Source organism: Seriola dumerili, unplaced genomic scaffold, assembly GCF_002260705.1.
Source record: "Seriola dumerili isolate Sdu_G_001 unplaced genomic scaffold, Sdu_1.0 BDQW01000468.1, whole genome shotgun sequence".
Classification (NCBI taxonomy): domain Eukaryota; kingdom Metazoa; phylum Chordata; class Actinopteri; order Carangiformes; family Carangidae; genus Seriola; species Seriola dumerili.
In genome coordinates, this window is record NW_019174723.1 from 1,249,873 (window position 1) to 1,261,980 (window position 12,108).

The 12,108-nt window shown below is 39.1% G+C and overlaps 1 protein-coding gene across 1 annotated transcript in view; it reads right to left on the reverse strand.

The window, feature by feature from the left end:
* LOC111234866 (lysine-specific demethylase 5B-like) overlaps nt 1-7,690 on the reverse strand; it is a 24,564-nt gene extending 16,874 nt beyond the window's left edge. Inside the window, exons 1-8 of the mRNA XM_022763062.1 lie at nt 7,535-7,690; nt 6,432-6,482; nt 3,424-3,603; nt 2,365-2,526; nt 1,759-2,244; nt 1,579-1,663; nt 1,228-1,436; nt 877-1,143 (exon numbers count right to left, since the gene is read on the reverse strand). Of these exons, the coding sequence (XP_022618783.1) occupies nt 877-1,143; nt 1,228-1,436; nt 1,579-1,663; nt 1,759-2,244; nt 2,365-2,526; nt 3,424-3,603; nt 6,432-6,482; nt 7,535-7,690 (1,596 nt within the window). The remainder of the gene's footprint in view (nt 1-876; nt 1,144-1,227; nt 1,437-1,578; nt 1,664-1,758; nt 2,245-2,364; nt 2,527-3,423; nt 3,604-6,431; nt 6,483-7,534) is intronic.
* Nucleotides 7,691-12,108: the final 4,418 nt, after the last annotated feature.

A 12,108-nucleotide genomic window follows, 5' to 3' on the forward strand; every position in this document is an offset into this window, starting at 1 on the left:
AAAAAAAAAAAAAAAAATTGTAAACAAGTTGATATTGTGAACTGTTGAGCTGTTTATTTACACATCCAGAGAGTTAAGTTTCAGGCCGCCTCATGAATCTAAGTCCAATGTTCACTCTCTTTTAGCTCTGATTCTGGTCGCCACCAACTCCTGAAGAAAACATGTGACTGTAGTTGCTAAATGCTCCGCTACTCTTTGTTCGCCAGCTAGTCTCGAACTCTGTGTGGTGCCGTTTGGTGTGGAGCAGGTAGTGAACAGTGGGTTTTAAAAGCTTTTATGCTGAAAACGAAGCTATGAGATCAGTGGGAGTGAACCAAAACAGTGACGTTACAGCGCCATAAAACTGCTGAACAACAGCTGAAACACATTGAACTGCTCAGTATGAGGGGAACGGCAGAGTCGAGTGATAAGTCTCTTTGGGTGCTTTGCTGCAAGTGGATCCTTGTTATTTGTTGTTAATATAAAAATACTGATTACATCCACTTTAAATGGTTAATTTAGTGTCATCAAGTTCTTTATTTGAAAGTTCAGTTTCTTAAATGATCTTAAAGAATAGGTTCACAGTTTTTTCAAATTCGTCTTCATACCCGTATGTACTCTCAAACAGTTTTTGCTGTAATCATTTCTCCTGTTCATGCTGGCCATTAAAAGATCCTTCTTAACCTGCTTCTTGAAACAAAGAGGTCATTTATATTAAGGACTTTTAAGGACTCTTCAAATAACACATAGAATGTAATTTACTACCTACAATATGACGTTCAATTATTTCTCAAGAACATGAATTTATTTTGGGTGGTAAACTGTCCTGTCCTGCAGGGTAGAGATAAACTGTATGTCAGAGGTTTTATTGTGCCCTTGCAGTGACATTTTTCTCACCTCATCTCCCTCTGGCAGCTGACACCTCTCTGCTGGACACACAGCCATCTCCTCATCAGAGTCGTCAGACTGGGAGAAATCCGAGCGTGGGGAGGACGAGGTCGAGGCTGGTCTGCGCTGCAGGTTCTTCTTATTCATCTTCTGTCTTTTGTGAGAGTGTTTTTTGTCCTTCAGCCTGCGCTCTGCATCTAAACCTTCCCTCTCCAGATGCCGCTTCGTTTTCTTTTCTGAGCCAGTCATGGTTTCCCTCATGGCGTTGACACCATCCTGAAAATAAAAACAACACAAATGAAAACTGATATTGAGGCAGTTATTATGTTATGTGTTTTCATAGATTCTCTTTGTTTGTACCTGGTCCAGTGGCAGATTTTTTCCCTGAGAGTTAAACTGCATGTGTTTGTCACAGTCTGTGGACTCGTCCTGTGGTGGCAACATGCATCTGTTTATGTGCTCGCTTGTGGCTCTGTCCAGTAAAATGTGGTAGAGGCTCTGAACCTCTGGCAGAGACACCTGCAGCAGGAGCCCCTCCACCATCAGCTCCTCCAGCTCCTGACTCAAGCCTGTCACACAGAAAAACACCCAGAATATAAACAATACTAATCTAAAATGAACAATTAACCACAACTCATGTTTTCAAACTATCTACAGAAAGAGTTTTCTTCATTTAGTCACTACTGCAGCTCAGAATATAATGACACAGACCCTGCAGTGGTATGCATCTCTGTTCGGTGTAGAAGACAGTCTGAGAATGGCTTGTCCTATTCCACTCTGGAGTCAAGCAAGGAGCCTGTAACACACACATCAAATCTTACAGTTAACATCTGCAAATAATACATTTTCACTGAACTGCAAAAACAGTGACACAAGCTGATGATGAGGCACCTGAGTGTTGTTGTGAGTGTCATTGCTGCCTGAAACCCAGCATGTCAGGGTGGGAGGAGTTCCTGGTCTCTCTTCCAGCTCTGGTAGGTTACATGTCTGTGAGATCTGCTGTGTTCGGTGCTGCCAGTTAACTGTCCTCTCAACCAGGTGGTGCAGAGCGTCGCCCTCCGGCAGGCGCACTCCAATGCGCCGCAGAGACGATAGCAGGGAGAGGACTTTGTTCAAGGGTGGTTTTTCTGATCGCTGGCAATACGGACAGAGCCATGGCTGTGTTTCGCAGGAGTCTGATGCCTCTCTGACACACACACTGTGGAAGGCATCCCTGCAGAGTTCACACTGCAGCATCGCACCCATGGGCGCCTTCTGACAGACACACACCTTTAGGTCCATGCAGTCTGCTGTGGGAAGGAGCTTTGACTCATTTGCTGCCCTGAGATTAGAGAAAGCCTCCATCTCCCGAACCTGCAGCTCCTCCAGAGTTGCCATCTGGTGAACAAAATGAAGGCAGATTGAGAACAAGTCAGTGTTAGTTTGGCAATTACATCTACTCACATAGTCCCTTATATATTTGTGTTTGAAGGCAACTGCTGGAATGGCCACACTTACCGCAGAGGTAGAATCCTTGGTCTCTGAAAGCGCTTTTTCCACTTCAGTGAGAGTGTTGAGCCTCAGCGTTTTCTTTTTGTTACTTTTAGGTGATTCTTTCCCTTTCTTGGCCTTCCTCTTTGGAGAGCGTACATTTCCAACTTCACATCTTGGACACAGAACCTGTGATGAAAAGAATAGCTGTGAGGCTTCTTTTGCACTAACAGGCCCAGAGAAGTAAAGGCAGATGTCCACCAGCTCTGCTACCTTTACACACCAGGTCTACTTTTGCTGAAACAGCTAACATCTCTGAAGCCTGAAACTGACTTGTATTGGCTATATTTATTTGCAACTGACTTAAGATGAATATCTGATGATGCATTTCCTTTGATACAGACTTTGTCTTAACAAATATACAGTGTTTGTAATTAGTGAGAGAGAAAGAAAGGAAAAAAGCAAAGGGAAGGAGGGAGATAGAAAAACCTCTGTTCTGTCCCGTCCTGCTTTCTTTGATAACACATACTTTGTTTTAAGATAGGCAAACTCATGACTTAGTTGCTCTCATTTACTTATTATCTGCTTCTGTTGTTGGACAAAGGAACCAGAAAGAAATAGTGATTAAATCATGGCTCATTTCACACTACTTGCTGATGCGGTGCACATCAGATCCTTATTTCATTATACATAATGATGTCATCTGACAAAATTAACATAATAACAGGTTTGTTAGAGTATGAAAGCAGATGTGGTGTGTGATCAGCTTTACAGACATTTAAAATGGGTAATCACAAAGTTAGGTTGTCTACAGCCACTAAGGATCTGTGACCACATCGACATGTAAAAGTGTGTTCAATATTCTTGTAAAACACCACAAATGGTGATGAAACAGCTCTAAATTTTATTAGAAATGTGGCGGCTGAAGAACAGGTTAAACTTTTCCAGTGCAGATTAAAATCCAGAAGGAGCCGGGACATAACTAGGACACGATGCAGCTGGATACAGTGGATGTAAGAAATAAGCTGAGCTGAACAATGACAGCCTTATGGTCTTAATATTCGTTTCAAATTTGTGGGATTTTACCTCCAGCAAGGTAAGAGTTGAGTCTTTCTGAAGAAAAGTTGTAGCTGCAGATTCTTTCCATTCCTGCACTTCTACCATTAAAGACTCCAGCCTGTCTAAAGGTTCCAGGTGGACTTGAACGGCTTGTCCACGTAGCACCATGTCAGAGAGGCTGTCCACCATCAGTACGCAACCACTGGCCTGAAATAAGCGGATTGTTTTAGTGTTGCAATCACTTTCAAATCAACCCACACAAAGAATAAACCGCAGGTGTTACTGATAATATGAACTACATTAGGCAATGACAGTGTGACTGTGAGTCTGCATGCACGAGAAAGGGACCCTGAAACTGAAGCAACTAAATGGAAATCAACCAACACTGATTTTGTTATTTCACACCTGTATATAGGAACTTGGACCTTGGTAATTTTTCTACCATGAACCTGCAGTACAGGTAGTATTCAGATCTTCTGTTGAGGTAAAAGTAAAAATACTCAATTTCAAGTAAAAGTATGTAAGTTTCATCAACAAAATGCACGTTTAAATAGTAATTTTAAAGTGTTCTATGTTTATAGTGTTTGGTGTTTTATTTTATTGTGTATATTATTGCACTTGTGTTGTTTTTATCTGCTTTTTTTTTTTATCCATACCCCTGACTAGAAATCAAGTTTCCCACTTGGGATAATAAAATATAAAGAGTAATAAAAGTAAAAGTGCTTTCTATAGGCAAATTGGCCTCTGTTGTGCTCCGTCTTTATATTATTATTACTGATGCATTCACATGTAAGCATCAAAGGAAATAAAGTTGTCATCTAAATGTAGTGGATTAAAAAAACCCAATATGTCCCTCAATATTCAAGTAGCTACAAGTACGTCAGAAATATACTTGAGTAAATGTTTCCTTTGCTTTCCACCACTGATAACATGTCAGTATATCTTCTGTGAAAATGGCCTATACTTTCGGTTTCGTTTTTCAGTCTTCTTTGTCCTGTCTATGCCAGTAATGTTTTCCATTTTAATTTTGATCAAAGTCATGTGTTTCTCTGCCACGTCATTCACCATACATACAAGGATGTCAGTGGAGTCAGTGGAGTGAGCATTCAGTGTGTGGCAGTATCATTGAAGTGTCTCAGCAGTCATAAACTTCCACCATGTTTGTCATCTTCGGGCTTCCTCTTCTCCTCTGCTGGCTGTTGGCTCCCCCTTCAGTGAGAAGTAGATAAAAGCTGAGTCTTTAAAGAAAAGTCACATCGTCAAAGAACTTACACACAAAACTTCAGTTTATAACAGAAACAGTAACATGAAGGTTATGAGTGCACCAGACAAACTAACTGCGGCTTCGTCTGACTGGAAATTCACACAACAAAATAATAGTTTTTTGAGCATTTATTTCCATGTCATATGAACAGGGAAATAATTGTTTTTATGACATAAAATTACCAGGTTGCTGAATGTTTTATTGTTTATTAAACACAAACAAAATGATGTGTCATAACGTAAACATTTTCATTATTCAGCTGAATCCCATTTCGCTCACTCTACTCAAAGATTTAGTGGGAACAGCTTGTACACAAAACTTTTAGATTACAGTACACTAACATGAAATTTAAGAGCACACCTGCCACATAATAAAGTTTTACCTCTGCAACAATTCCAGAGTTTGCTCCCAGTTCTGGTGGATAAGTGACATTGAGGCAATAGTTTGTTCAGAACACGATCAATTGGCAAAATTGGGGAAAACTGCCATTCAATATGGTTGGTCCACTGCAGTCACCAGGTGTCCAGCCTGTCAGGAGAGAAACTCTGAATGGTAGCTTTAAACTGGTTTTGTGAAATTATGTTTCAGCTGAGACCAGGAAGACCAGGAACAACACTTTCATTACAAACAATACAACTATAGTAAAAACTGTGTTTCATAAGACATGGGTTGGCAAATGATTCAGCTAAATTTACTCTGGGTGTAAAAGAATAAATGAGTGTAAAAAAGTCTGATGGTCCCTTATAATGATTACGAGGACATCTAGTGGTTTCTTTCTACCAATGTTCAAGTCAATGCACGAGACTTCTCCATAGAACAAAAGGGCTTTATTTCCACAATATAAACTTGTAACATCTTCAGCTACCCCCAGTCCTTCCCACAGTATCATTTACCAGCTCACATGCTGTGGATGTACATGTCAGCAAGACTTTTCCTTCGGCCTGCCTGTATTTCGACTCCACAGCAGTGAACCATCCACCCCTGTAGCTTTTCTGTACATCACACCAATCCGATAAAGCACCAACACAGACTCAGCGGAGATCAAACCATTGAAAGTCAAATTCAGACAAAATTATTGCTCAAGATAAATAAACCTATTCTACAAAAAAATGGGAATAATTAAATTAAGATGCATGTACTAAACACTGGAATTTCAAAGGAAAAAAAAGTTATAGTAATTCTTTTGGGGATAGGGATGAAAACCTTGACTTTCTGTCCCCTTTAGCTCTGGTTTACACATGCAAGAAGTTCCAGAGAAGATATATATTACCCCTTGATTAACCCTCTTTACTGGTGCACCAATGTTTAAGACTCCTTTGCGCAAATGTAATGGAATCCCATGCAGCACACGTCCATCACCTGTGGTTTGTTTTTTTTTTTTTCCATTTAGACAACCACAAACAATTCAAAGAAGAAGAAATATATATATAATATATATGTAAAAAATACAAAAAATAACTAACATTATAGGTTCTGGCAACAAGTCAAAGAGGAGATACGGTTGTTACAAAGGGTCAGACAGACAAGACAGGGGTGAGGAGGGGGTGGGGGGTGGGGGGGTGGGGTAGAGAGATTGAATCACAGTCCAGACTGGTGGCTCCACATAACAGGGCTGACGAGACAAGAGGCTCTTCAGATCCATTCTTGTCTGAAAAATCTCCCGCTTTTCTCTTCCATTTATTTCCTACATGTGTCCGTCGTTCAGTGTACACACTACACAAATGTAACCCTCCTTTTCTCCGCACATTCTCAGGCTCGTACACCAACGCACCACTTGGTGAAACCACTGGTTACAGCTTGCCGTCACACTGAACCAATCCACCTGCAGGCAAAACACACAGAAGATGGTTTCACTATGACAGAGTATGAATTAACATTAAACGTGAATATAACTAGATTTTTCCTGCAGCAGGAAAAAAAAAAAAGAAAAAAATTGTAAAAACAAGTTGATATTGTGAACTGTTGAGGTTACTGTACACATACTGAGAGAGTTATGTCTTTCAAGGCGCCTCAGTTGAGACTAAGTCCAATGTTCGAGCTTCTCTTTTAAGTCTGATTCTGGTCGCACAATCCGTGAAGACTCTGAAGAAAACAGGTGAACTGGTAGTTGCTAAATGCTCACGCTAACTCTTTGTGTTCCGCCAGCTGAGTCTCGAACTCTGGTGTGGTGCCAGTTTGTGTGGAAGTGCAGGTAGTGAACAGTGGGTTTTAAAAGCATTTTATGCTGAAAACGAAAGCTATGAGATCCAAGTGGGAAGTGGAACCAAAAAACAGTGACGTTACAGATGCGCCATATAAACTCTGAACAAACCAGCTGAAAACACATTGAACCTGGCTCAGTAAAGGGGAACGGCAAAGAGTCAGTGAATAAGTCTCTTGGGTGCTTTTGCTGCAAGTGGAATCCTTGTTATTTGTTTTGTTAAGTACAAAAAATACTGATTACAATCCAACTTTAAAATGGTTAATTTAGTGTCATCAAAGTTCTTTATTTGAAAGTTCAGTTTCTTAAATGATCTTAAGAATAGGTTCACAGTGTTTTTTCCAAATTTCGTCTTCCATACCCGTATGTACTCTCGAAACAGTTTTTGCTGTAAATCATATTCTCCTGTTCATGGTGGCCACTATAAAGATCCTTCTTAAACCGTGCGTTCTTGAAGAACCAAAGAGGTCATTTATATTAAGGATCTTTAAGGGACTCCCTTCAAATAACACATAGAATATGTATTTTACTAACCTACAATATGACGTTCAATAGTTATTTTCTCAAGAACATTGAAGAATTTAATTTGGGTGGTAAACCTGTCTGCTCCTGCAGGGTAGGATAAACTGTAATGTCGAGGTTTTATTGTGCCTTGCAGTGACAATTTTTCTCACCTCATCTCCCTCTGGCAGCTTGACACTCTCTGCTGGACACAAGACGTGCCTCATCAGAGTCCGTCCAGACAGCTGGGAAAATCGCAGCGTGGGGAGGACGAGTCGAGGCGGTCTGCAGCTTGCAAGGTTCTTCTTATTAATCTCTTTCTCTGTCATTTTGGTGAGAGTGTTTTTTGTCGCTTCAGCCTGCGCTCTGCATCTAAACCCTTCCTCTCCAGATGCCCTTCGTTTTCTTTCTGAGCCAGTCATGGTTTCCCTCATGGCGTTGACACCATCCTGAAAATTGAAAAACAACACCAAATGAAACTGATATTTAGCAGTCGTTACTGAGATATCATGTTCACAAGGCCAAAACTGTGATTTAAGCAGCAAAATCTAATCAGTTCATCAGAGATATCACCTTCATGAGATAATCCGAAAACATAATGCCTCCGACTTCGGATTCAATATTATTATCGTCCAAAACTTTGGTTTATGATCAAATACCTAAAGAACTAATGACATCTTCAGTTGTACTCTGTGGTTAGTGCTAAATACCAAATGTTAGCATGCTGACATGCTAAACTGATGAAGATGGTGAACATGGTAAACATTATACCTGCTAAACAGTAGCCTCAGTCAGTACCAGCCCATTTTACAATAAGCTGAGTGGAGTGTGGTCTCCTCTCCAAGTTGGTTAGCTAAAATTACTTTAATTTTAATTTAATTTATGTTGGTGTGTCACCTTAGTGTCTAAATATGATCTTCAGTTGATCACACACTATTTACATATGTCCTCTGTCACTGTGTGTGTGCCTATTCTCTGTGACTGTTGGCATGACAAACGCCCACATGAAAGAGCATGACACCCAGCTGGTCACGGCTCAGTGACTGAATGGATTAGGTGAGTTACCCTTACTGCATATCTTCCTCATTAAACCGGCTAAATATGGACGTTGAGTTCATCGCAGACAAGAGGCTGTTCATCATCAGATGACTTATGACTGCAAATATCATTTGATGCAGTGTGGACTGAGGACAGTGTTGCCATGTTACTCAAACAAGATGTTCCTGCCTTTATTCAGACAAACAAATTAAAGAGCCATCACCACAGTCATTGTCATAAACCATAGATATGGAAGTTGTAAATGACAGGCCTAAATTTAGATAGTGGGAAAGTAAATAGAATTAAATACAGCATACAGTTTCGAGGGTGTGCTCTGTTTTCTTACAAACTGCAGATCATCTTATGAAGAGCCACACATGCTCACTTGTTCTCTTTGTGCCCCGTGCATACACAATAGCTGAATAAGGACTAAACACGTGCATCTTTAATGGTTATTAATCAGTAGTGAACTTTTTTATACCTTGTTTAATCAAATGTTACTCCAAAAAAAGATCAGTGATGCTTTTACAATGAGGTTTGCTTAGAGAGTATTATAGAAGATTATCTCCTACATGGTTGTTTGGGTCTGTATATGTCCTGGGGCTAAGTTAAGTTATATGATATATCACCACATCCCTGCCAGTTCACCGCAACACTGGTGACTGAGCTTCAGGCCAAACTTGCAAAACAAAAGAGTCATCAACTGACGTAATATACAGTATATGATATGAGGAGAATCCATAAGGCTTTGGCTGTAAAAAAAAAAACAAAAAAAACATACTGTTTTGATATCCTTACAGCTGCAGTCACTTTATGTGTCGACCAATTACACTAAATCAGTCAGACGTTGTCAGTAATCTATTACTTCTTATTCACAATGTGTGATGATGAAAATCCATTCAATTGATTTGATGAGTACTCCTCATTGTTTCTCACATAATTAAATAACATCGGTTTTGTCTGATCTAAGCTTTCATTATGCTGTTTGAACAGAGTCCAACAACTGATCCCTGTAGTTTCTCCCCTCCGCTCTCTCATCATCTCAGCCAATCTGCTTTACTGTGCAAAATGAGACAAGGACAGGTCCGACATAGGAGGAGGAGGAGAGTTGTAAATATTTTTTATCTTTAGAGTATTTTTTGAAAGAATAAAACAGACTAATAAAATGTGCTGTTTTAGATTTGTATTTGAGGGCAAAGACTAAAAAAAAAGACTTAAAGACTTATAACGCAAATGACAGGTTATCAACACTCAACAAACGATGACCTGTTTCATTCATGGTTGAATGAAAATACAGTTTTTCTTGTTGATGCCTTTTTTTTAATCAGCACTTCATATTGATTAGACTGCTGTCTATTTGTTCATAAATCATTGATTATAGTTGTAACAAGATCATATTGGGATTTACACAAGCCCATTATTGACATTGCAGATCTGAAGAAGTATTCAGATCCTTACTTGTGTAAACATACCAATACAACAATGCAAAAAGTTCTCCCATACAAGTAAAAGTCCTGCAAGGAAATTCCTGCTTAAGTAAAAGTACAGAAACATTGTAAGCAAAATGTACTTAAAGCATCAAAAGCAAAAGGTAAAGGATTGAGGCTGTGACTGATAAATTATAATATACTGGAGAATGTAGTGGAGTGAGCTTCAACTACTATATTTATAGTTGTTTAGTCCCTGACCTTCAAATGGTCACAAGATTAACCTGAGGGGTCATAAGATGATTAATGCTGAAGGGAGAGGAAGAAAAAGTTCTGCTACACTCATTTGTGTTCAGTTTTTGGACTTTTCTCTATGCCTTTTTTTTTACCTTTTGGGAATGAAACAGTTATTTAAATGAAATCATATAAGAAGTTTACTGGGGAAATGTCTTATGAAATGTGACGAGGGGCCTAAGTCACTGCTATTTTTTTATGAAAAGTCACAGGCCAAAAAGGTTGTCATAGAAAACCGCAGGTGTTACTGATAATATGAACTACATTAGGCCATGACAGTGTGACTGTGAGTCTGCATGCACGAGAAAGGGACCCTGAAACTGAAGCAACTAAATGGAAATCAACCAACACTGATTTTGTTATTCACACCTGTATATAGGAAGCTTGGACCTTGGTAATATTTTCTACCATGAACTGCAGTACAGGTAGTATTCAGATCTTCTGTTGAGGTAAAAGTAAAAATACTCAATTTCAAGTAAAAGTATGTAAGTTTCATCAACAAAATGCACGTTTAAATAGTAATTTTAAAGTGTTCTATGTTTTATAGTGTTTGGTGTTTTATTTTATTGTGTATATTATTGCACTTGTGTTGTTTTTATCTGCTTTTTTTTTTTATCCATACCCCTGACTAGAAATCAAGTTTCCCACTTGGGATAATAAAATATAAAGAGTATAAAAGTAAAAGTGCTTTCTATAGGCAAATTGGCCTCTGTTGTGCTCCGTCTTTATATTATTATTACTGATGCATTCACATGTAAGCATCAAAGGAAATAAAGTTGTCATCCAAATGTAGTGGATTAAAAAAACCCAATATGTCCCTCAATATTCAAGTAGCTACAAGTACGTCAGAAATATACTTGAGTAAATGTACTCCTTTGCTTTCCACCACTGATAACATGTCAGTATATCTTCTGTGAAAATGGCCTATTACTTTCGGTTTCGGTTTTCAGTCTTTCTTTGTCCCTGTCTATGCCAGTAATGTTTTCCATTTTAATTTTGATCAAAGTCATGTGTTTCTCTGCCACGTCATTCACCATACATACAAGGATGTCAGTGGAGTCAGTGGAGTGAGCATTCAGTGTGTGGCAGTATCATTGAAGTGTCTCAGCAGTCATAAACTTCCACCATGTTTGTCATCTTCGGGCTTCCTCTTCTCCCTCTGCTGGCTGTTGGCTCCCCCTTCAGTGAGAAGTAGATAAAAGCTGAGTCTTTAAAGAAATCACATCGTCAAAGAACTTACACACAAAACTTCAGTTTATAACAGAACAGTAACATGAAGGTTATGAGTGCACCAGACAAACTAACTGCGGCTTCGTCTGACTGGAAATTCACACAACAAAATAATTAGTTTTTTGAGCATTTATTTCCATGTCATATGAACAGGGAATATGTTTTATGACATAAAATTACCAGGTTGCTGAATGTTTTATGTTTATTAAACACAAACAAAATGATGTGTCATAACGTAAACATTTTCATTATTCAGCTGAATCCCATTTCGCTCACTCTACTCAAAGATTTAGTGGGAACAGCTTGTACACAAAACTTTTAGATTACAGTACACTAACATGAAATTTAAGAGCACACCTGCCACATAATAAAGTTTTACCTCTGCAACAATTCCAGAGTTGCTCCCAGTTCTGGTGGATAAGTGACATTGAGGCAATAGTTTGTTCAGAACACGATCATTGGCAAAATTGGGGAAACTGCCATTCAATATGGTCTGGTCCACTGCAGTCACCAGGTGTCCAGCTGTCAGGAGAGAACTCTGAATGTGTAGCTTTAAACTGGTTTTGTGAAATTATGTTTCAGCTGAGACCAGGAGACCAGGACAACACTTTCATTACAAACAATACAACTATAGTAAAAACTGTGTTTCATAAGACATGGGTTGCAAATGATTCAGCTAAATTTACTCTGGGTGTAAAGAATAAATGAGTGTAAAAAGTCTGATGGTCCCTTATAATGATTACGAGGACATCTAGTGG